Below are 24,454 nucleotides of genomic sequence, written 5' to 3'. Positions count from 1 at the left end.
TGACTCCATGACCGTTCGTTTCCTCTTCAAGTCAACCGTCACTTGCCTACACGTCGCGTGAACCACAACGGCACAACGTTCAAGCCAGTAACTTCCTCGTAAACTAATTGCTACGTGATTCACACGCTCCAATCATGCGCGTATTGATATCTCTTTCTCCGTCCAATTCCTCCGTTCTGAAACCTACAAACAAAAACAAACCTTCAAAAGGAATAAAAAATCCGATTTTTATCATAAAAATTTCATCTTTTAGGCGACGGCGAGAGAATCTGAGATTGGATTCGATTTCTTGGGCAGTGATTTGGATTACTCACTCGGAGCTTCGGAATACTTTTAATTGGACTCGTCCGTAGATTCAATTTGGTTTCTTTTTCCAGATCTGGGTGGTTATCTCCGATTTTGGATTTGAATTCACAGATGTCGAAACCTTGGGGTGGAATCGGTGCGTGGGCCGATGAGGCTGAGCGTGCCGATGAAGAGCAAGCTGCTGAAGCTACAGCTACGGCGGCGGATTCACAGAGTTTCCCGAGTCTGAAAGAGGCTGCCACTGCTAAGTCGTCTAAGAAGAAGAAGAAGATGACTCTATCGGAGTTCGCAAACGGACCATGCACTGCACCGAGTTCTGCTGGATTGACGAGGGAACAGATGCTTCAGCTTCCTACTGGTCCAAGACAACGCTCTGACGATGAAATGCAACCTGGTCGTCTCGGTGGTGGATTCTCTAGTTATGGTGGAGGAAGGTCTAGTGGACCTCCGGGAAGAATGTCACGAGATCGAGATGATTCTGATGGGTCTTGGGGCGGTGGTGGTGGTAGGAGATCTTATGGCGGATTTGACGATGATCAGAGGGGATCTAATTCTAGGGTTTCTGATTTCCCACAAGTGTCTAGGGCTGATGAGGATGATGATTGGGGAAAAGGAAAGAAATCGCTTCCTTCCTTTGATCAAGGACGTCAAGGTGGTCGTTATGGTGGTCTCGGAGGCGCTGGTGCTGGCGGTGGCAGCTATGGTGGCGGAGGTGCTAGCGGTGGCAGTTATGGTGGTGGTGGAGGAGGTGGCTTCTCTAAAGCTGACGAGGTTGATAATTGGGGAGCGGGTAAAGCAAAGTCATCTACATTTGGGTCGGGTTACCGTGACTCTGGACCGGAGCCTGATCGGTGTGCTCGAGGAGTTCTCCCTTCAGGAGGTGTTCAGGAGGAGCGTCGTCGTCTTGTTTTGGAGCCACGTAAGGTTGATTCAGGAGTGAGTGAAACTGAAGCTGAAACCGAAACTGCTGTGAAGACTAGTAAGCCGAGTCCATTTGGTGCAGCTAGACCAAGAGAGCAAGTTTTGGCGGAGAAAGGATTGGACTGGAAGAAAATTGACTCTGAGATTGAGGCCAAGAAGGGACAAACGAGCAGACCATCTAGCGCACAATCTAGTAGACCATCAAGTGCTCAATCTAACAGGTCTGAGAGTACAGCCCTGAACAATGTCGAGAATGTGGTGAAACCGAGACCAAAGGTGAATCCTTTTGGCTATGCAAAGCCTAGGGAAGTATTGCTCGAAGAACAAGGGAAAGATTGGCGCAAGATGGATTCTGAACTCGAGCATCGCAGAGTTGACAGGTCCTTATTCATCTGGATTTTCTTTATTTTTTCTGAGAAATGTGGATTTGTTTCAATTCTATGTTGCCGCGGTGGTTTGAATATGATTTCTCAAATAATCCGTTTTTTCTGCATACTCGTTTGAACCGGAAAGTTTGATTTTTGAAGTGATATCAACTAATGAATCATTAGAGGGTAGGAATATGTATGCAAACTAATAACTATATATAGTTTTGGCAATTCTGCTTAGTGTTTCGAATTCATAATGGAAGATAATTGACTTGACTTATCTACTTAAGTTGTAGTCTATAGGTTTTCTTCTGATTGGCATGTTAAATATATGTCCTTTTAAGCACTCTTAAACACAGGATAGACTCTTCTCGAAAGTTTGATTCATTCCCTAGTCACTTCATGCGAAGTACTGAATGTGTAGTAGTACCCATTCCATTGCTTTGACCTATTCACACGTGTTTGTTCTCTCAGTTTGTACAGCCTCTGTGGGAATTTATAGAATTGTATGCGTGTAACTTGTAAGCTAAATCTTGCCTTTTTTTGGGACATCTCATATCTTAGCTTTAGTTTTTGTTTTGTAAACGCATGGTCTCACATTCAACTGAGTTTTGTGTCTAGTTCAGTTGATTTAACGCATGGTCTCTCTGATAATGTTGATGACTTTCTACATCATCTGCCAAATAGCTATTTGTCTCACTTTCATATCTGTCTTATGAAACAAATAATTCCAGGCCTGAAACAGAAGAAGAGAGAATGTTGAAGGAAGAGATCGAAGAATTAAGGAAGAAACCCGAGAAGGAAGCAGCCATGGCACCTGAGAGCAAGGAATCTCAACCAGAAGCCGAAAATAACAACGATAATCTACCGGATCTTATACGTGAGAAAGAGAAGGACCTGGACTTACTGATCCGTGAGTTGGACGACAAAGTCAGGTTCAGGCCAAGAGCAGTCGAGAGACCTGGATCCAGTGCAAGCAGAAATTCCTATTCAGATAGACCTCATTCACGGGCTGGATCAATTGATGAGTCTAGGAATGTTGATTCCATGGAAAGACCTCGATCACGTGGCACAGGTGATAATTGGCCAAGACAAGTAGATGATCGAAGAAACTTCCAAGGAAGCAAGGAACGTGGATTCTTCAGCAACAGAAACTTTGACAGGTTATTAACCTCTGCTTCAATCCCATTACAAACACAAACTTACAATATGTATTCCAACATTCAAAAGCCTACTACTTATCTGGATTTGTTATTGCACCCGAAAGTCTAGAAACCTATAATGGATGCTGACCTTATAGTATAAAGATCCAAACTTGAGTCATTCCTACTGATTTCTTTGCATCTTGCATTACGATCTTGAGATGCGAGTAAACTGACAATTCGGATTTCTGGCTTCGCAGGTCATCGTCATCACCAAGGCAAGGATGGTAAAGAAGGAAACGAAGGATGAATGTGGAATGAGATTGGAGTTTGGTTGACACACCATTCCCAGATTTTGAAGAAGACAGATAAGAGAGAAGCTTCAATAATATTAATAAGAAACATTCATCTCCTTTGAAAAAAACCTAATTTAGGGGGTTTTTTGGTTTTTTGGTTTTTGTTTTTCATTGGTTCATCTTCGGAATTGAAGTCTAATGGTTTCTTCGTCTTGTTGTTTTTTTTTGGTCTTTTGCTCGTGAAACGGCATGGCGCAAGACTTGTGACAATTGATGTGTCTTCACAACTTTGGAGACAGAGACTCTGTTCTGTTCTTCTTCTCTGTTTAAAAATACTCTATTTACAACACTACTGTTTCAGTTTCTGGTTGTTATCTTCTACTCCAAAGTTGTGGGGAGTTGTGTCATTTTGGTTGAAGCGAGATTTCACAGTTTTGGTTTCTTTGCGCATAGGTCATGTTGAGCTATAAAGAAGACTTGAAAAGTAAAAAATATTGCAGAAACGAAGAAAGCATAGATTCTTCAAGTTACAGCTTGAAAGGCTATCGTCTTATTCATTATGTTCTATTGCGAAGATTGCATTTGATGATGAAGGAGATGATTTACACAAGAATATTTTTCTTATCGTTTCAGAAACCGTTTTGAAATCAATTATGAGGAAATAAACAGAGAATAACAATCAAAAAAAAAAAAAAAAAAACGACTTCACTGGGGATCGAACCCAGAATCTCTGGTTTCGTAGACCAGCGCCTTATCCATTGGGCCATGAAGTCCTTTTGTTCCTTTTGTTTAAAGTTCATTTATCAATAGAACATACATTCGAAAGGCCTTTGTTCCTGATGAACATAGCCATTTATGTTACTATTAACCATTGTTTAGATAACATCACTTCAATGTTCAATCACAAGAAATTGTACTAGTTCATTTAGATGAGTAGAATTGCGTATTTGTTTTTGTTTCCGGGTTCCGGCCAGTAAAAAGCTAATGACATCTCTCATAGAGGAGAAGCTGCATCACATTTTTCCTCGACGAGATCTTTTCACCCTCAACTTATAAAAGAAGCATACTTACAATAACCAACATAAATATTGCAAAACTAATATATCATTGTTGTTGGTCAATGTTTAGCCACAATGTGTTTTCTTTTATGATAGCAAATGCAACCTTACACAATATATCATCAATATATCATCATCGTTGGATCATGAGCCCTAGAAATCGCAGTCTTTTTTATAAGATCATGACTCTAAATCTTTGAGACTTATTGATCACTCACCCACGTGGAGTGGAAGAGATCGCCCACTTACAAGGAAAGCTTTAGCGTCTTCGGAAGCCAAAAATGCATTTAGTGTCTTCACAAGCCAAGTCAAAAAGTCAACTTTTCTATTGACCTACATTACCCTTAAGTCGCGTCACATCACATGGGATCAATTCAAAAACACAACTTCGCTGTTCTTTTGAATCCAAAAGACTTTCTCTTTTTATTTGATTCATCCTCTCTGCTTTGTTTTCCCCTTTTAATTAACTCAATTCTTTCTTTAACCCGCCAGCCCCAAAAAAAATATATATATAATAACTCAGTCAAGTTCATCAGAAACCAAAAAATTCAAAGACGACGGCTTCTCTTGAGATTTGATTCGTTCCACTCTTCTGGGTATTGCTTTTATTGCTTAAATTTACATCCTTTTACGTTATCCAACGATCTTTGCTCCGTTACTTCGACCCCTTTTTTTTTTCTTAATCTCCGTTGTTGTTGCTTCTTTCGTTTCATTTATTGGTCGTAACGTGATTTTACTACTTCAGTTACTCGATGAGAGATTACCCTTCTTATGTTCGAATCTGATTCGTCGTCTTTAGGTTTTGTCTTCTCCCAGAATTAGCTCAAAGTTCGTTACTTTCGTTTACTTGTTAGTACGCATTCTTTTTGAAGTAAATCTCCAATTCATGTCATGGATCTTGCTTTTTAAGTTGTAATCTTTTTGGATTTTTGAGTATTTCAATTTGCTTACTCATCATCATACTTTGCTAATGAAAATTGCATCAGAGTTCGATCTGAGGAGTGTAATCGATGTTGATGTCTTGATTAGGAAGCATATCTGGGATTGTCTGCTCTAAATTTAGCTTCAAGCTTAATACTACTAGCTCACTAGTTTTATAAATTCTTCTCCATAACTTGTAAATCTCTACTTGATTTCATTTTTGTGGACTGGATCTGAATCTAAAGTTTACGTTTTTACTCCTGTTGTGCTTGTGATGCAGATAAGAATTTCTAAAGATTGAAGTTTCCATTGAATGATATTTGTTCCTGGTGAGCATAACGGGATTTAGGACATGGCTAATCGAACAGACAACTCGAGTCGCTGGTTAGATTCATCCATATCCTGAGCTCATTGCTTGATTCATGTTTTAAGCTGATCACACTATAGAAATGAATTTGTAAGTTATGTCCTTTGTTTGCAGTTCGAATGGTAAAAAGACTAATGATGGAATGAGACTCATTATAGCGACATTCGTAGGCATAGTTATCGGTTTCTTCGTTGGGATATCGTTCCCTACATTATCACTAACAAAAGTGAGCTAGCTCTTATCTTTAGCTTTTTGTTTCATATTTTTTCTCTCAAGAGAGTGCTTGATATGTTGTTTCATGTGGCCAACTTGAAATATGTCAGCTGAATTTTCCCTCTAGCATTCTTCCCTCTGTTGATATTGCTTACGTAGAAGATGAGACACCAGAAACATCAAGTGAAACACTTTTGCATACATGGTCATCTAGGAGTCCGTTACATGGGGATAATTCCAGTGATGCACCGCAGTGGAAGGTATAAATGTATAATTCCTTCTCTTTTATATTTTTGTGGTAGTGACAAGATCTTGCAAACTAATCGTAATGAGGATTATGCAGATTTGGGTTCCTTCGAACCCCCGAGGTGCAGAGATGCTGACTCCTGGTATCATTGCATCTGAATCAGATTACTACTTACGCAGACTTTGGGGATTGCCTGAGGAGGTAATATAATGTTTTGATCCTTTATTGTTTGCTCTTGGTAATCTTTGATCTTTTGGATAAAAATCTCATCATTTCAACGGCATTGAATTGTCTGATTTTGGTTTTGTTCTCGTGTCTTGCTTCTTTAGGATGTTCCTGTGAAGCCAAAGTATCTCATTGCATTTACTGTCGGTTTTGGTCAGAAAGTAAACGTTGATGCTTGTGTTAAGAAGGTAAAAACTGATTCAGGCTCTCTTATCTTTCTGCAAAAAGCTTAGAGTCTTTCTTCTTTTTTCCGCAGTTTTCAGAAGAAGATTTCACAATTGTTCTGTTCCACTACGATGGACGAACCACAGAATGGGATGAATTCGAATGGTCCACACGCGCAATACACGTGAGCGTGCCAAAGCAAACCAAATGGTAAACATAACTATACTTTGCTATAACTACTTGAATCTTCGTGAGGCTAGCTTGTTTAACCATTAAATCTCTGGTTATGATATTCTTCACAAGGTGGTATGCTAAAAGATTTCTGCATCCTGACATCGTGGCGCCTTATGACTATATATTCATCTGGGATGAAGACCTCGGCCTTGAAAACTTTGATGTACAAGAGTGCGTCTTCTTGCTCATTTATAACGAAAGGTTTTTAAAATTGCCGCACGAACCTAGTCCAGAAAATGTGAATATGTGTTTCTTTCTCTTCTGCAGGTACATCAGGCTGATAAAGAAACACGGTCTAGAGATATCGCAGCCTGCTGTGGAGTCTAAAAAAAAGATTACGTGGGAGATAACAAAGAGAAAAACCAAAGGAGAAGTTCACAAGTAAGAAACTTTACAAATTCCTAACTGCAGAAGGCGGAAACTTTAAGTAACTAATCATTTCTTTCTGAAAAATCTAATCACTAGAGATGCCAAGGAGAAACCAGGTCGATGCAATGACCCTCACTTGCCTCCCTGTGCGGCGTACGTAGTCTCAACTATTCATCACAAAAGCATAGATCTCATCTCATACAATAACTTGATTCCACTTGATACCTTCACAGGTTTATAGAGATCATGGCTCCAGTATTCTCAAGAGATGCCTGGCGTTGCGTGTGGCATATGATCCAGAACGACTTGGTTCACGGTTGGGGTCTTGATTTCGCACTCCGTAAATGTGTTGAGGTTAATCATTTTACCTACATACCTTCATTCTCAAAAACATTGGACATGTTTTTTGGTTATCTACTAAAAAGTTTCCTAATATAACAAACAGCCTGCACATGAGAAGATAGGAGTTGTTGATTCTCAATGGATCATTCATCAATCTCTTCCTTCATTAGGCAGCCAGGTTCTAGATAATACCTTCTCAAGTTCATTACAAGTTTTTTGTTTAGTTCGTATATTGATTCATATATATTTTTTTTTGGTTTCCTTTTTACAAGGGAGAGGCACAAGACGGTAAAGCAGGGTGGCAAGGGGTAAGAACTTTGAAACATCAGCTTGTAAGAGAATTAGCGGTTTCTTTTTGACTAATTGATGATTGTTATATGGTTTTGTTGCAAAGGTGAGAGATAGATGTAAACGGGAATGGACAATGTTCCAAAGCCGTATGGCGAGTTCCGAGAAGAAGTATCTCAAGGAATTAGCAAACTCAACGATTCATTAACAGAGATACTAAACAAACAGAGTTACAAGTGAAGAATTGAACAAACAACATGGTAGAGTCTAGAAATGCTTTTGAGTGTTCATATGATGATTAATCCATACTATAATGTTCATATGATGATTACGCAACTATACACACAGGGAACAATTTTGAAAGAACCATTAGAGATCATCCTTGATTTTTTTGCTTTCTCTTGTGTGTTCTTGACCGTTGTTATTCCATTTCTTGAAATCAGAGATATGAGATCATATCTCATAAATGGGTGATGGGTCATATATTTGTTTCAGAATCTGGAAAACAATAATATTACTTTGTAACTGATGTTCCTTATCTAAGTTTATGTATTGGAAATTTCTTCCTTGTACTAATAAACAATAATCTGAATTCGATCCAAGCACCAGAAGCTTTATTCATGACTCATGAGAACAAGTCTCTTAATAACGAACACATGCATAACACCAATCCTCGTCTACATAACAAACCCAATGAAATCAAGAGAAGGAGAAAGAGATGTATATAAAGGGTAAGTAGTAAAGAGTGTTTTGACGCAAAACTTCCCAAAAGGGGAAACTCAGAAGAACACAAACTCATGTTTGATGATGCAGAGTCACAGAGAATGAAGGTTTTCATGTCTGATGCGAAATCAGAATCCTGAAGAAACAAAGAGATCTATCTATATACAAAAATCTTCATTTTGTAATAATCCTCTCAAAGGTGCCAGATGAAAACCTCTGCAGCATCCACCAACACCAATACGCCTCAGACAAAATTGCAGAGATTATAATATCAGTTGTGTAAGTGTTATTAGTCCGGAGGAGGACTCAAGCCAGCCTTTGTTTCCTCTCAATGTAGAGGTCTTAAGATGAACAAGAAGTAAGACTCCATGTGGTGAAGATCCAATCTATCATTCGCTTTCTCTTATGCAATTTCCCGGCAAGAGGAATCTGTACTTATCTGCGTTTTCAAGGAGATACGAAGGAAGATGAACGGCTGAGAAAGAATGCGGAATTGGACCCATTTTTCCTATAATGTCCTTGAAGGTATACTCTTCAGGGAGCATATCGAAAAGATCAGCTCCTTTGCATATAACTCTTTGAACTCTCTTAGGATTCAAGAAATGACCAAACCTCACTCTATCATTATGGCTATAAGCTTTCATCTTGAATATAAATTCACTGATCCGTCGAAAGCAAAAGCTACAATGCCATCCTGCATCCGCCAAGATTTCATCAGACTGTCGATAATGGGCATACCGTGTTTTCCCCGTTTCATATCTATGTACAGAAGCTCTCCAGCTCTTGTTATCAACTAAGAACTCAAAAGAATAAAGATAGTTCTTGAGCCGCAGATGAAGAATCTTGGGAACCTCATCACACCATCTCAAAAGGTTTATGGTGTGTCTACTTGGAATCTCATCAACATCAGACATCAACAACAAGTCATCATCAGTAATCCCAGCGATTCTCAGAAGCTGGTCTAAAGCTACACGCTGATACGCCTCTTCGTAAAACGGATTCTGACCTTTGACAAATCTTCCACCAACAGTACCATAAGTCAACCGTGACTCGATGAACTTGAACTCGTCTCGGTGTGCAGCAAAGACAAGAGGCTTAGGCAAGCCAGTGAATGTGGTGTTTGACTCGAGGAGAACAAACTGAGTGATGTAAGGAAACAACTCTCTCCAACGAACAGCGAGTATGTCAAGCTCGTTACTGAACAAAACCGCATCATAAACTCGTCTAGGGTACTCTCTTACACCCCAGCCATGGAGTTTACAAAGAGTCTCCATAGAAGCGTTCTCGTGGTAGTAATGGGGAATGTCATGAAAAGGTTTAGGTGGTGATTCCCACAATGGCCGGAGAAAGTAAGAAATCTTCTGACCGTGGACATAACCAGCTAATACACATGTAGGAACAATCACTAATAAAAAGATATATGTCCTCATGTCCACCCCACGAAGAGCACAACAAAGTCTAGAAAAGCTGAAGAATCTTCCAGGTTCCTGCCAGATAGATAATAATAAACATTAGAAACCATAATTAATTCCACAACAACAATATGCAGAGCACATAGACGAATAAACAAATGTTTAAATCTGAATACAAAAATGATTTATAACCAAGAAGGAACATAAATCTAAACTCAGATCCAAGTTAATTTCTCAAATACAGAATTGGTAGATATTAACAGTGATGCCCATCAAATGCAAGTCCATGCGTAAAATCAAAGAAATGGGTCGACTTATAAAGATCTCAAAAAGATCAAATTTTGAAACTTTTCAAGGAAAAAGGAAGTGAAAGATCTCGTTTCTGAAAACATCAATGTAGTTTCTTTCGTTATCTTACAGAAAACAGAACAAAAAAAAAAGAAAAGCAGATCCGAGATTGATTGAAACAAACCTGACTACAAACACCGCCGCAGATATCATCAGTCTTCTTAGAACAGTAATGTCCACCAGCTTCTCCCATCATCCACCACATCCCCCACAAAAACTCAGATCCACCAAAATGCCAACCACCAAAAAAACGAACTGTACACTTCTCTGATTCTCTCTCTCCCCCAGAAAAAAAAAATCACAAATTCAAATCACTCAGTCTCTCTCCAATCTCAGCATGAAGACGACACAGTTAAACAAAACAAAAATAGAAACTTTCCCAAAAAAAAAAAAAAGGAGAAACAGAGAAGGAACTCAAAAGTAAGGAAGGAAATTGGAGGAAGAAGGAATGAGTAAGAGAGAAAGAAGGGAGGGAGGGGATGAAAAAGGCTGTGTCCTCTCTGGAAATGGGGTGGCACGACGCGATTAAGAAAGAGAATGGAGGGGCCTCTTTCATAATTATTCTTAATTTCGCGAATTTACCTATTTAACCCTTTCTCTAACATGACCGTTTCAAACGCTAATGTCTGGAGGTTAATTTTGTCATTTAACAAAAGCAGCATAACGGTTTGCTCGGGCCCCACCACGAGCCTCTTCGGACATCTGACTCAACGCCTCTCTCTCTTCTCCTTCTGTTTATTATGTCGTGTAAATGACTTCACTTACTACGCTTCTAACACGTGTCTTTCTTAAAATATCTCTCTCTTACTCCTCACTTTTTGTAACTGGGCTTACTTGGCCCATTTAGACATCCTTAAAAATAAAAGGTCAAATGAAAAAAAGAATCTTTTTTTGCTTTCGTTAATGATTTGTAGATATAATTTAATTATCTTTTCTTTTCCGGTAGACAGCCTCAGAGGGTATCATTTCATGTGTAGTAGTAGTAACAACAATTCTTTTTAACAAAGAGTTATTTAATGTTAATGAAGACAATATGATTCAATGATTGTGTATAAAATCTGTAAAACAAAAGCCACTCGATCATCGTGACTTGTGTTAGATATTAGGTCGGCGATACATTGACTTATACAATTATATAAGGTCGTTCACTTATAGGATCATTTTGAGAAATCGTTTCTGACTTCTCTTATTCATATTATCTTATCTAACTCTTTTAACTTGGACCCCCCAAAAAAATGAAAGGTTTAGAAAAAATATGATTTCTCAGTTTCTGTAGTGACAAGTTGTTGGAATATACGTATGAGTATTAATGTTCGACAGGGGAATATGAAAACGAACGTTGAGGCGCTTTTAGGGAAGAGATAATTTACATGTGTTCGCAATTTGATTTTGTTTTTAACGTTTTCTTCTCAACATTATAAAGGAAACAGTGATGCGTTGATAAGACCCCTAAAGTTGCATTGCATACGTTAACGTGTTACGTTGTGTTGGATTAGTCGTCGTTGACTTGATTTTTTAAGGTCTCCCACTAATAAATTTAGAGGTTTTCAATGGCTGATACGTCACAAGTCACAAACTCACAAAGCCAACTTATGTGAATGATGATGATCATCTAAAGGCTTTTTACACCACTCAATGACACATAATTAAGTATAGTCGGGGAAATTAACTATGAATTAAGAAGAGGAAGGAAAACAGGGTAAATTTAATTTTGCTAAGAAATGTTACTACACTTTCATACATCGAGTTTACAAACTACAGTATATAGTAAACAACCGTTAAGTATTTCAGGATCATATAGATTATATAAGATTAACATAATGATGTATATCACAGCAATTAGCCGACGTAAATTCAGCAATGAGCAATCAAGTGTCCAAGAATGCCAGTTTTCGGATGTGAATCTCATAATGGGTCTAAAATCTGAGTTCAAAGTTGGCCTAGTCTTTTGCGACCCATGTTTCAATTGTTGTGGAGAGAAATTTTGCGGTTTAACTATTATAGTTCTATGCTATCGCTGTGGAGCTGTGAGCATGTGTATCAGCGTACTTTGAGTCCGTCCCACATAATTAAAATTTTAATTTTAAATCGAAATGAATGAATTATGAAAGAAACGTATCCACAAACGGGACGTATTTTCGTCTGTCCTTTATAACACGTGATGGCATGTAATAGGTTGTTTGGGTAGGGTGAACCGAAAAAATCGTGGTCTCGAGTCATTTGTTTTCTCTCCGTCTCTCTTTCTTTACTCTCTCTCTCTTGACGGCGATTTGATTCCGAAGGTCGATCTCCTTAAAAATTGGCTGAAGCAAAGGCAAATCTGCCGTCAATTTCCTCACGCCGATTGCAATTGAAAGAGGTTTGTGTTCCAACTTCGTTTCCGATGGTAGATGATTTAGTTTTTTAGATGTATTATCTATTTAGGGTTTAGGGCAATTGTTTATGTGATTTGATAGATTTGTTCTGAGTTTTGATTCTATTGTTGACTACATGTGTTTATGTATATGTTCTCTCTGATTTTAGTTTCGATTTAGAGTTTCGGAATATGTTTTGGGTTGCGCAAGTGGAGTGTCTCAGTTTTGGTTCGAATTTTGTTTTTGGAATATGTTTCTGGGTTTAGCTAGTTGAGTCTCAGAATGTTTTTGGCTTTGGCTCTAAGATTGTTGTCAGTTTTTTTGAATAAAAACGAGTTTTAACATTGCGCTTAGTTGTTGTGAAACCGGATTCTTTTATGTTAAACCGAGTTTAACATTGCACTTGTTTGTTGTTTATGAGTTTCCTCAGCGTCACCTAAAGAAAGCCTCACATAACGAGAAATCACAGAAGAAGTAGCAACAATCAGCCAGTCAAAGGTATATACAAACTCTATTAAATGTTAAAGGCTTATAGGTATATACAAACTCTATGCTTGCTGTGTAACTCATACGAACTAGGTCATACGAACTAGGGAAAGAGACTAGTAATGTCTAGTTAAATAGCCTAGTTAATTGATATGCTTGCTGTGTAATGAATGATTTTGATATGGTCTGGTTTGTTCATAGTTTCTTGTTTAGTCACATAAATTGAATGCTTTTGTGAAGTGTTCTTGTCATATATTGTGATTAGACTTTGGTTGTTAGCTCATTATGTTTTGTTACTTATTGCAAGTTACCTTTTAACCTACTAAACCCCAATCATAAACCCCTTTTAACCTTCTTCTTCCATCATAAATCTCTTTCAGTTCTACTCGCTTCTCTTATCTTTTCCATTCTCTTATCTAATCCCTTCTCTTCTCTACTCATTCTCTAAGATTCTTCATATGGATTCTACAAATCCATTTTATCAGTCTTCTTCTTACTTAAACCTGCTTAACAGTCAAGAAGAAGGTGGTATAAATGAAAACTTTCGTTGGGAAAGTTATCCACCTTCTGGACAGAGCAGCTCACAAATGCCTCCGCACAGCTCCCAACCTTCTGAGGCGCCAACTCTTTCTCAAGAAACACCATTGGAGCGAAAGGAGAGAAAGACATGGGCACCTGCTGATGATGAAGTCTTGATCTCCGCATGGCTCAACACTTCAAAGGATGCCATAGTTGCAAATCAACAAAAGAAAAGAAGCTTCTGGCAAAGGATTAGCCGATACTATGCTGACTCTCCTCATGCTAGAAATGGTGGTGAACAGATGTGGGTGACACATTGCAAGCAGCGTTGGCACAAGATAAATGACCAAACTAACAAGTTTTCTACGGCATTCGCAGCTGCAGAGAGACTGAACAGCTCTGGTCATTCTGAAAATGATATCTTAAAGAATGCACAAGATATCTATTTCGCTGACCATAAGAAGAGGTTTACCCTTGAACATTGTTGGTGTTTGTTAAGGTTTGAGCAGAAATGGCTCAGCCTTAACACTATTAACACGCCCCCATCTCAGCATGCAACAAAGAGGAAACCAGCTGCTGAAGGTTCACAATCATCAAGCTCCAATGTTGAGGACTATGAGACAAGGCCAGAAGGGATCAAGGCTCCGAAGCCAAAGAGGAACAATGCTCAGTCCACAAACGTGAAGACTCTTGCTGAGTATAAGAGCATGTGGGATGTCAAGAAAGAGGAATTGGCTGAAAAGGAGAAACTACAATATCTGGCCATCCTAGACACTCTCTTAGCCAAAAAGGAACCCTTGAATGCGAGTGAAGAAGTTATCATGAACAAGATAGTATCCCAGTATTTCTGATATTAACTATGTGTTTGTTGTTTGTATTTCTTGTTCTATTTCTATGCATTGTATTTCCTGTTTGATTTGTATTTCATGTTCTAGTAACTCGGCTTTTGTATTCCATGTTTTAATCTGAATTTATATAAGTCTATTTCATGTTCTATTGACTCGGCTTTTGGATTGTGACTTCTTTTTAATGTTTGTTCTATTAATCAGATTGTGACTTCTTATTAACGTTTGTTCTATGTCTAACCTGCTTTTTCATGGCTATTTTCGCAGGTCTTCTATGTATCTTGTTCATCTCTACTTAAATCAGATTGGAGACATTTTGTTAGGGTGTTCATGTAATGTAATTACTCGGATGTTTGTTTGGATAATCTAATTTTCTGTTTTGTAATGGCTTTCTCTTTGCTATGTTTTTGAGGCTCACAGGTACTTGTTGTTTTGTTATCTAATTTTCTCTTTACACTATAGACTCACGAGTTGAGGCTCACGGGTGCTCACTATAGACTCACGAGTTGGCAGCTTATTTAATATCACGGGTGATAAAACATTCACAAGACATTCACACCAAACTATATATATATGCGACCATATCAAAGCAACAAAACATTCACACCAAACAATATCAAAGCAACAAAACATTCACAAGTTATTTCTTCCTTTCTCTTCAATACAAGTTATTTCTTCCTTTCTCTTGAAATGGGATCATCTTCAAACCATTATCACTACCAAGGAGATGATGATCATTATCACTACCAACTTGGGCCACTTTTATTCAATCTATCTGACCACCACAAGGTATGAAAAATTATCTCTTTTCTAAAAAACAAGAAGTTGTGCGGAAAGATGTTGAGCGTGCCTTTGGAGTCTTGCAAGCTAGATTCGCCGTTATTAAAAATCCGTCTCGTTTATGGGATAAATACAAAATGGCAAATGTTATAAGATCATGCATAATACTCCATAATATGATTGTCGAAGATGAACGATATACATACAGTTACCAAAATATTGTTTCTGAATTTCAACACGGAGAACATGTGTATCAAACATATACCGTTGGTGCTGCCGGTGTGGGTCAAATATCAGCACTACGATTACTCGTCAAACAAGACTTCGGGATAAACAAGCCCATGACCAACTAAAACATGATTTGATTGAGCATATTTGGACTAACTTTGGACATCTTCTGGATAATGAAGATTAATTTTAAAATTTCTATGAGTTAAATAAAATGATTGTTTTTCTTTTGATGTTTTTATGTTTTATGTTTCCTGTGTTTTAATGTCTTAATTGTATGTTTTTGTTTTTAAACTTTAAATAATTAATGTTTAAACTTTGAAAATATTATTATTTTATTTAAGGGATCAAATACAAATAGACACTAATACTCATACTAAAAATAAGAACCTTTCAAAATAATACTATTAAATTTGGGGGACTAAAAACAAAGAAACACCAATGCCCATGCTCTCATACAATAGGTGGATTCATACATACGTGCTTTTAATCAATGTAGAATCATTACGGTACGTGAACGATTTGGATTTCGAATGTCGGATATTTTCCCAATCCTACTTTGATAGCTGATACATATGATATCTATGTACAATCACTTACCGAATATTAACTTTAAGTGTTTTACAAATACATCTTAAGTCTTAACCCTAGCCTTGCGCCTTTATCTTGAGACAATTTCACCATCACCCTTTAATGATCTATGCCCTAGTATAAGTTCACTCTAATTAGTTGAGATATATAAAGTTAGCACCTAACAATAATATCTAAGTTGTCTAGTTATATGAGACATTAAAATTAAATTGTAATTTTTTTTTTAATTGTAATACTCTCTCCGTTTCATAATATAGGATGTTTTAGAGGTATTTTTTTGTTTTATAATATAAGATGTTTTCAACTTTTTAAGTAACTTTTAAGATTACTTTTCTATTTTTTATTATTTATTTTATGCAGTTTTGTTTATGATTGGTTGAACTTTTTTAAAATAGTTATTTATTAATCTGTGTGCTTTCACTCAAAACATCTTATATTTTAAAACAGAGGGAGTATATGTTAGGGTGTGTGTCCAAAATCAAGATATTGAGACCATTCTTGTAACGTACCTTTATTTAGTTTGGCACCATTTTGTTGTTTTAGTTGTATACTACTAACTTTCATCCACATATAAAAATGTGGCGTAGATCGAGTCATCGACGCAATAAACAAAAAATACACCGCAAAAAAAGTATTGCATTTTATCATATATTCACAATAAACCAAACTCATTTTGTTTTTGTTTTTTCTGCATCTAGTATATTGTCAGTTTATTCTAAAGTAATTATTTTTTTATTAATAAACGTGTGGGAAAATTATGTAATAATTTAATCATTTGAATTATTTTGGCATCAGTCAGTATTAAAGTTCTTGACCTTTATTATTAGGGGCCCTTATTATTATCTTTGGTGATAGAATGAAGAGAGCACGAAAAAGTTGGAGAAGACAGAGACAAACACTGCCTTTTGTGCGAACGAGAGTTCACTTTTCAGACTACAAACAAATAAATGTAAGGATATCACTTTTTCATCTGCAGATTCACACTTTAAATGGGTCGATGCCAACATTGCTGAACATAGGAATTTGTCTATCCTTCTGAATCGTAGTTCTATTAGTAATAAGCTAGATCGCTTAGGTTAAGCAAACGATTACTTCTTAACAAAATTCTACCATATGATAGTAGTTAAATCATTACACGTACATTAACTATATTTTCCTTTTGATGAGTACATAGCATAATTTATACTAAATGACCTTTTCAAACTTGTATTCTCAGTAACTTTTTCCACACACACGCAGACCAGAAGAATAAACTTGAAAGATCAAAATATTCGAAGACGCTGATATAAGCTTTTAAAAGCCCATGGAAATAAATTAAACCCATAAAGGTAAAGTTCAAATGTTCAATTCTAAAACTTGAATATAATTTTTCAATAACATAATTTATAGTACTAGCGAATAGACGGAATAGTACAACTTAAACCTTTTTTTTTAGTTAATATATCCAACATTGGGAAAGATAGAAACATTAAACTATTTAGAAAGTACCAAAACTGAACAAAACATAATCATTATGGAATATGGATATCTCTAGCTAGCTAACCCCACGATCTCCGGCAAGTACAGCCTAACTGAGTTCCGTACATCAACATTTCCTGATACGCCCACTCGTTCGATCCATAAGTTAAGCCACCGTCTACGGCGGCGCTCACGCCGTCGAAATAACCGGAGTCGTTACCTTGGAAATTCCCGTAGCGATCTAGTTTCGACGTTAGAGCCTCATTCGTCTCTTGAAACATATTGTCCGAGTAGATAGTGCGAGCAGAGAAATCACCGGAGTTCTCGTAATGGCTGCTCACCGGAAGTGGTGTTGGCGGCGGTGGCGGAGGAGTGCCGCGATTTTTCTTCATGAACTCTTGAACGACTTCTTGTAATAGACCAGAATCAGAGGACTCTTCAGGGAAAAACGACTCGTAGTTTTCGTTTTCGGAAGACGTAATGGACGCCGTTTTAGGTGTGGAGTAAGAAGAAGACGAGCCGTTGAAGGAGTTGCTAAACGTTGACGCTTTACGAGAGGAACACGAAGGGTCGCGTAAGAAGATTGACTGAGTGTTAATGTTCTGTTGTGGCGCCGATCCACCGTAAAACTCATGTGTAGAGTGATCTAACGGTAGAGACGGAATAGGAAAACGAACGGACGGCATAGATTTCTTGGTAGAGAAAGAGAATCTTGGCTCAGGAACCATAACAGCCGTCGGATAAATAAAGTTAGTACGAGCCTTAGCTCCACGAAAGGCACGAGCCGCGGAGTCGTATGCACAAGCTGCTTCTTCAGCCGTGTCGAATGTTCCGAGCCACCGTCTTTCCTTGGATATCGGGTCACGTATCTCCGCCGCATATCTTCCCCATGGTCTCCGTCGAACGCCGCGGTACCTCGTCGTGCTGCTACTGGCTCCGGATACGGTGACTGTTGTATCCTTTGAAGACTTCTTGCGGTTAACAGATGAAGATGTAGCGGACGTGAAGTTTCTTGTGAAAGGATTAATTGGGTCGGTTTCGTTGGTTCCGTGGAAGTTCCTTAGGGCTTCTTCCATTTTTGGTTTCTAGGGTTTGTTTAGAGGAGAAATGTGAAATCTTTGGTGGTTGGCACTTTGAAGGAGACTGAGCTTCTTCTATCTACTGTATTTATAGGTACATAAATTTTTTATTCTTTATTCTTTTTTTCTTTCATATATAGTGTTATTAATTTATTGTAGTGAAGTTGTTATAAAACAATGTAGGACGATAATTTATACTATATAAGTTAACAAATACCAGTAGATATCTTGATGAAAACTTTGGAGTTGAGACTTAAAACTTGATTTGAGTAATTACTTATAAATTGGTCTACTTGCTTACCTTAATTTTTAACCTTCACATGATGTTTGATTCAATTGTGCTAGAAACTAAGATATCACATTCAAATATGATGTTATTATACTCATATAAGGAATCTAAATTTTCGTGGTTTTGTATGATGATGATGCAAGTGGCAATAGAAACCACCACATTATTATTGTTTGTAAAACGTTTACAATCGATCGACCAACAAAGTTTTCACACATGTTAAACGTATTCACATTATTATTGTATGATTAGTAAAAGGAAAACCCACCATTTCCTAGCCTACCAATTATAATAATCCTTTTGAAAGTGTGTTTTTGTTTAATGTTTAGTACTAAATGATTACAAATTTACAACACACAGTAATATCGTTGATGTCGAGATCGAGAACAAAATTACTGATTTTGTAAAGGTACAGATAAATTATGGAACACAAGATATGCGTAGAAACACTTCAGTGTGTATCTGACACGTGTGTGTGTATTATTGTACGAAGAGGGCATTTCATGTATGTCTAAACGTATGTACGAGACATATATATATTTCATGTATGAGACAGAATTCAGAAGCTTGCTTTTTATTTATTGCTTCTGCCATTATTTCTTTTACTAAATTTAGGCGTTGAAATATTATTAAAATTTGAATGTATATAGCTTAGTCATAATTAAACTCATAATAGGACTTAATTTGATAACCTTTTGCATTGTGCTGAAATGTTACAACTCTTAAGTTAAACCCGTATGGAAGATCTTAAATAGTACTGCACTATTGCATACAATAATAACAATATCCATGCTTGATGGAGTATAAGAATTTGTCTGGGGCAGGTTGAGTTAATAAATATCATAACTACTACTATTATATTAAATACTAGTTGTATACTTGTACATTACTAGTATATGGTAGAAACCATAAAAGGATTTGTTGGAATTGGACAATAAATGATCACTGAGAGATTCTTCAAAAATTTTGGGAACTAAAGACTTTGGGTTTCCAGCTCAGTCCTAAGCAAATATCTATGTGATTTCCAATGTCAAGAAGTCAGTTATTACGATCGCTCGTGTTCTGAGTTAATCTCTTCAATGTATTTATCTTTAAAAACCTAAGCAGGTTAACTTAAAATACTTTGCAGGTTGCAATTTCGGGGTGGGCACGAAATATCATTTTATACCAACCTAATCAGATTAGTGGGAGTCAAACGTACTGAACCAGTTGTTTATAATCAAACATTCTCAATCTACATATCTCAACATGAGTGGTTTTTCTATTCTGTTTGGATTTACTAAGTTTAACAAAACATGTTACTAGTATCAATATATAAAATATTTACACATATAAAACAAAAAAAAGGAAACTTATATGATAACTTCGTTATTTGGACTAGTATTCTTATTGTGTTATATTCAAAATTTAATATGTAATCATTAAATAGAAATAGAAATCTCTATACAGTATAGTATATAATTGCTGCATGTTTACACCGCATGGCACACCATAACATATTTGCTACGAAAAAGTGTGCTTTTCGATTAGTATAAACTATAAAGTACTTTTGGTTTTTATAGTGTAACTAATCACAAAAGTATGATTTGATAGATTTTTGAAGGAGCTAAGGGGAGTAAATGGTGGGTCGAGAAAAAGGAGATTTTGTAACGACAAAGAAAGAGATTTGTCAAAAATATCAAAACTCCAAAAATTCAATCAATCAATTTTTCTCCTTGAAAAACGGACTTTACTTCTTCAACCTTTCTTGATCCTTCCAAGAACAATTATAATCCATGCTAAAATGTTACTAATTTACTATATATCTAAAATGAGTTTAAATTTACTATATATCTTTTATTTTTTTCATAAAATAACGATCGTTTCGCGACATTATATAGAATTCTAAATCAAAATTTGAGTTCCATCTATATAACCTTCTACTATATTTTAGATAGTTTTTTTTTCGAGTTTAAAATGTGAGATACAAAATAGGTTAGAAACAAATCCCGTTAAAAGTGAGTGACCTTTTGGGACATCAGAAAAGATCATTCTCATCATTTTGCCCCCTATGATGTGGACCCTGCGCACCCATGCGTTACATAATTATTACTCTTTGATTTGACTATCTGCATTTTCTAAAATATTCTATACTAGTATTTATTTTATTGCTTAACTGATCAATAATTTTTTTGTTTCAAAATAGAAAATATTTTAGAAGTTTTGGTTTGTTTTATAATATAATATATATTAAAAACAACTTTTAGATTAATTTTATATTTCTTTATTAATTGTTTTATACCTGTTTTTGATTGGTTAAACTTTTTAAAAATAGATATTCTTTATTATGCGTGCTTTTAGCCAAAACATCTTATATTTTAAAACGAAGAAATTATTTTTTTGGCTTCTCATTATATACTATAAAGAAATTTGGGCGAAATATCATTAAATGCATCCACACTCTCTGATGAGTAAAATGTATATTTCCGATTGAAAACTAAACTTTTGAATTGTTGAAAAAATGGGTAACCAATTTCGACTTGACATGATTTTCTCTTAGTATGCGAATAAATACTTAAAAACGAGTTATAACTTATAACAACACAACTACATAATTTGGCTTACGTAAACTTAAGCGGAGGTTCACTTTTAACTATTTAACGTCTGAGAAGTTGATAAGTAAGTGATGTTTAGTCTGAAAAGTAACTTAACCACTAGTTCATTCCTTTTTTGTCAATTAGTGTTAACATCATAAATATCATTGCTACTATTAAATAGTATGTGCACGTTTCGTTTAGACGATCGAGAAGATATACCAAACTTATAAATGTTTGAAGAGTAATTACATTAGCGATGGGTCCTAGTCTATATAAACTTACGCATTGATTATGGAGCTAATTTTAAGCTTACTTTTTATTTTTTTAAACAACACATATTTTAAAAATTACTTTTAAAGGCTTTGTAAAACTGGTTATATAAATGTACTGATTAATTATATAAATGTACGGTTATACAAGTGTTTCTGTTATAAATAATTAAAAAAAATGTTTTTTTGTATAATTTGAATGTAAATATACGGTTTCTTCATTTATACCACAACTATTACGTTTGATAGGTTGTTTTTAAGTTGATGTGCTGTTTAGGAAAAAAAAAAGAAGGGGAGAGGAGCAAATGATCTGCCAAACTCAGAGAGAGAGTAAGATCAGTACTTTTTTTTGGTTCTGATCAGTTTGTCTCCTAATCTCTCTACCTCTATTATCTTAGGGTCAGATTCATATGTATTGCATATACAATGTACACCCATTAAACCATTAGCAAACAAGAAACTGGCAGATATTAAATGAGAACAAACAAATTATCACTCCTAATTTGTCTCTTTATTATTATTGGTGCATTAATGTAGAAACCCTAGTCCCAAGATTCATCATTCCTTTTTCCTGTAACTAGATGTTCTTCAACAGCTTTTGTCTCACAAGTGTCTTTGGAATATACTGTATTTAATATTTTAAACGTACAGTGCATACGAATAATTCTATTTTATCAAAATGAATAAAAAATATGATGTCTAGTTTGTTTATAAGATTTTTTTTTCCATATATGGATGGGTCAATAAGATAAGAAAGGTACATTAAATAAAGGTTTACTGTTACCCAAACAACGACTTCAAATTGGGCCTAAAAAGGGTTACGGGGAGCCCATTTAGTCACAGCAAAGTCAACACACTCTACGGACTCTTTTAAAACTAGATGAAGTCTGATGTCCAAGAAAACAAAAACTAGAGGAAGTCATCAAAGAAACCTCAAGCCAACAACAAAAGTAAAATATTTAGAGTTGTTGATCCAGAAACGAGTCTTTCTTAGCTACACCACTATGTGGTGTACCTCCAGAAAAAAGGCTAGTAACAATGGAGCTTCCCCATGAGAGCCAACCTGTTGCTCCTCCTTGTTGCTTCTCAGCTTCAATCACACTCCTCAGTTGCTCTTCCTCGACCATCTCCTCCCATCTCTTTCTCATGAACTCTCGAACCGATCCAACGCTTTGGTTAACTATCTTTTGTGGAGGAAACTCCAGTGGGTTCTGGTCCAAGTTCAGTTTCTCCAGCTTCTCTAGCCTGAAAAACGAGTCAGGCAAGACTCTGATCTGGTTGTTGCTGAGATCTAGCTCCCTTAGGTTAGCTAAATCAGAGATGGTGTCAGGAAGTTCAGTCAAGTCGCTGAAGTTGCTGCTCAAGTTCATGACTTCGAGGTTTGTGAGTCTCCCTATAGCGACTGGAAGGGCGTGGATTTGGTTCATGTGTGCATCTAGATATCTTAGAGAACGCATCTCGCATATGGAATTGGGGAAGAAACGGATTTTGTTCAGTTGGATCGATAGCCTCTCGAGATTGAGTAATCCGTATCCAATGTTTGCAGGCAAAGAAGTCAAGTTGTTGAAGCTTGCATCTAACTCCACTAATGACCTAAAATTGCAAGAACATATATCTCCTCAGAATTGGATAATATGCTAAACATGAACAAAATGTTTGAGAACAAAAACCTGCACTGGGCAATGCTTTCTGGGAGTGAAGTTAGCTTGTTCCCCGTCACATTTAAGATCCTCAGGTTAAGTAATAGCCCGATAGAGTCGGGAAGAGACCTGAGTGAGTTTGAAGATAAATCTAGCTCCTCTAGCTTCTCGAGTTCTGAGATTGTATCAGGTAGGAGCTGCAAAAAGAATAAAACAGCTTTAGCTACTACCAGAGACGACCGCAAACAAAATGACTCCAACCAAGATCTCTTCATCAGATTATCAATCATTTAAAGAAAAAGATATACAGACATCTAAGCTCTTAAAGAAAGCAATCGGATCACCAGAATCAGGAGTTACGTGCAATTCTTTATATGATCATCGACCAAAATAGTTCCAATGATTAATCAAGTTTCACAGATACATCAAGATTTATAAGCTAAAGCAAGTCACATTCCAAAGTTTCATGATTTTCACCCTTCACAGAACACAACCTCTACCAATCAGAGAACTAGTTTAGATTCATGAGGCCATTGAAGCTCTAATCGAGAGTATTTTTATGAGTTATGGCAAAAAGACCAAATTTTTCTGTAAAAAGAAAAAAACTGCTTTCGCTACTACCAGAGACGACGCAAAAAAAAAAAAAGACTTCAACCAAGATCTCTTCATCAGATTATCAATCACTTAAAAAGATAAAGCTTCACAGACATCTAAACGGGATAGCAATTGGATCACCAGAATCAGGAGTTATCTGCAATTCTTTATATGACCGTCGACCAAATAGTTCTAAGCTTCACACATATATCAAGCTTCATAAGCTAAAGCCAGTCACATTCCAAATTCTAAAACTTAAGACATCGAAAGTTACATGATTTTTCCCCTAACAGAATACAACCTCAATGAATCAGAGAGTTCATTGAGATTCGTGAAGCCATTGAAGCTCTAATCGAGACCATTCTAATGAGTTACGGCAAAAAGACCAAATTTTTCGAAACTAAACACACCAACATTCATGTAGAAACGAATCAAAGTCTCGGGGGTCATTACCTTGAGATCATTGCGAGAGAGATCCAAGGAAACCAAACCAACGATCTTCCCTAAAGCATCTGGAATAAGCTTAAGCTGACGATCAGAAAGATCGATCCTTTCAACGACTCCACAATCTTTAGCTTCCTTAATCACAGCTAAAACCTCCTCATTCACTTCATCCCTACCGTTCAACGACTCAACAGCCGAACCATAAACCCTACTAAGCTCCTCCTCCAAATCCCTCAACAGCTTCTCGTATCCCTCGTGAACTTCCTCCAACTTGACAACCGTAGCGTAAACCTCTTCTTCCTTAGCCGCATCCTCCGGAGACAACGAATCGTTCTCTCGGATCGCAACGATCTTAGA

General features: G+C 36.6%; 6 protein-coding genes and 1 non-coding gene across 11 annotated transcripts in view; 3 read left to right on the top strand and 4 right to left on the bottom strand.

Moving 5' to 3' along the window:
* Nucleotides 204-3,474, top strand: LOC104771948 (eukaryotic translation initiation factor 4B2-like). The gene is made up of 3 exons (XM_010496575.2): nucleotides 204-1,607; nucleotides 2,330-2,758; nucleotides 2,998-3,474. Exons 1-3 carry the CDS (start codon nucleotides 418-420, stop codon nucleotides 3,026-3,028), a joined length of 1,650 nt encoding a protein of 549 aa, XP_010494877.1. The 5' UTR covers nucleotides 204-417; the 3' UTR covers nucleotides 3,029-3,474.
* TRNAR-ACG lies at nucleotides 3,734-3,806 on the bottom strand. The gene has a single exon. It is a non-coding gene; the product is annotated as a tRNA-Arg (tRNA).
* On the top strand, nucleotides 4,483-8,059 carry LOC104771923. Of its 4 annotated transcripts, none has more exons than XM_010496546.2 (14): nucleotides 4,483-4,687; nucleotides 5,293-5,396; nucleotides 5,494-5,605; nucleotides 5,703-5,852; nucleotides 5,936-6,040; nucleotides 6,169-6,252; nucleotides 6,321-6,439; nucleotides 6,533-6,634; nucleotides 6,731-6,844; nucleotides 6,929-6,985; nucleotides 7,066-7,186; nucleotides 7,278-7,352; nucleotides 7,447-7,482; nucleotides 7,569-8,059. In XM_010496546.2, exons 2-14 carry the CDS (start codon nucleotides 5,365-5,367, stop codon nucleotides 7,668-7,670), a joined length of 1,209 nt encoding a protein of 402 aa, XP_010494848.1. In that variant the 5' UTR covers nucleotides 4,483-4,687; nucleotides 5,293-5,364; the 3' UTR covers nucleotides 7,671-8,059. The 4 variants fall into 4 exon arrangements, with proteins under 4 accessions (XP_010494848.1, XP_010494855.1, XP_010494862.1 ...); XM_010496553.2 differs by lacking the exon at nucleotides 4,483-4,687 and adding an exon at nucleotides 4,720-4,890; XM_010496560.2 differs by lacking the exon at nucleotides 4,483-4,687 and adding an exon at nucleotides 4,720-4,919.
* LOC104771942 lies at nucleotides 8,055-10,455 on the bottom strand. The gene is made up of 2 exons (XM_010496566.2): nucleotides 10,070-10,455; nucleotides 8,055-9,672 (listed from the first exon to the last, which is right to left on the bottom strand). Exons 1-2 carry the CDS (start codon nucleotides 10,148-10,150, stop codon nucleotides 8,575-8,577), a joined length of 1,179 nt encoding a protein of 392 aa, XP_010494868.1. The 5' UTR covers nucleotides 10,151-10,455; the 3' UTR covers nucleotides 8,055-8,574.
* LOC104778701 (glutathione S-transferase T3-like) lies at nucleotides 13,244-14,155 on the top strand. The gene has a single exon (XM_010503146.2). The coding sequence runs from the start codon at nucleotides 13,244-13,246 to the stop codon at nucleotides 14,153-14,155; it is 912 nt and encodes a 303-aa protein (XP_010501448.2).
* On the bottom strand, nucleotides 17,287-18,320 carry LOC104771914 (ethylene-responsive transcription factor ESR1-like). The gene has a single exon (XM_010496535.2). The coding sequence runs from the start codon at nucleotides 18,280-18,282 to the stop codon at nucleotides 17,287-17,289; it is 996 nt and encodes a 331-aa protein (XP_010494837.1). The 5' UTR covers nucleotides 18,283-18,320.
* The window catches only part of LOC104771904 (plant intracellular Ras-group-related LRR protein 3), a 3,654-nt gene continuing 1,363 nt past the window's right edge, over nucleotides 22,164-24,454 (bottom strand). Inside the window, exons 2-4 of one of the 2 annotated variants that reach the window (XM_010496518.1) lie at nucleotides 24,107-24,448; nucleotides 23,090-23,256; nucleotides 22,164-23,012 (exon numbers count right to left, since the gene is read on the bottom strand). In XM_010496518.1, the coding sequence (XP_010494820.1) occupies nucleotides 22,379-23,012; nucleotides 23,090-23,256; nucleotides 24,107-24,448 (1,143 nt within the window). In that variant the 3' untranslated portion in view covers nucleotides 22,164-22,378. The remainder of the gene's footprint in view (nucleotides 23,013-23,089; nucleotides 23,257-24,106; nucleotides 24,449-24,454) is intronic. The other variant, XM_010496525.1, reaches the window with a different exon arrangement.

The sequence above is a fragment of the Camelina sativa genome, chromosome 3 (genome assembly GCF_000633955.1).
Source record: "Camelina sativa cultivar DH55 chromosome 3, Cs, whole genome shotgun sequence".
NCBI lineage: Eukaryota > Viridiplantae > Streptophyta > Magnoliopsida > Brassicales > Brassicaceae > Camelina > Camelina sativa.
This window is presented reverse-complemented; position numbering and strand designations above follow the sequence as displayed.

Bases quoted from the DNA above. Each gene is read 5' to 3' on its own strand.
- LOC104778701 (XM_010503146.2), top strand. From the start codon at position 13,244: ATGGATTCTACAAATCCATTTTATCAGTCTTCTTCTTACTTAAACCTG.
- LOC104771923 (XM_010496546.2), top strand. From the start codon at position 5,365: ATGGCTAATCGAACAGACAACTCGAGTCGCTG. The intron at 6,041-6,168 runs GTAATATAATGT...TTGCTTCTTTAG, and splicing joins TTTGGGGATTGCCTGAGGAG to GATGTTCCTGTGAAGCCAAA. The intron at 6,635-6,730 runs GTGCGTCTTCTT...TCTCTTCTGCAG, and splicing joins GAAAACTTTGATGTACAAGA to GTACATCAGGCTGATAAAGA.
- LOC104771942 (XM_010496566.2), bottom strand. From the start codon at position 10,150: ATGTGGTGGATGATGGGAGAAGCTGGTGGACATTACTGTTCTAAGAAG. The intron at 9,673-10,069 runs GTTTGTTTCAAT...TCTATCTGGCAG, and splicing joins GCGGCGGTGTTTGTAGTCAG to GAACCTGGAAGATTCTTCAG.
- LOC104771914 (XM_010496535.2), bottom strand. From the start codon at position 18,282: ATGGAAGAAGCCCTAAGGAACTTCCACGGAACCAACGAAACCGACCCA.
- LOC104771948 (XM_010496575.2), top strand. From the start codon at position 418: ATGTCGAAACCTTGGGGTGGAATCGGTGCGTGGGCCGATGAGGCTGAG. The intron at 1,608-2,329 runs GTCCTTATTCAT...AAATAATTCCAG, and splicing joins GAGCATCGCAGAGTTGACAG to GCCTGAAACAGAAGAAGAGA. The intron at 2,759-2,997 runs GTTATTAACCTC...CTGGCTTCGCAG, and splicing joins AGCAACAGAAACTTTGACAG to GTCATCGTCATCACCAAGGC.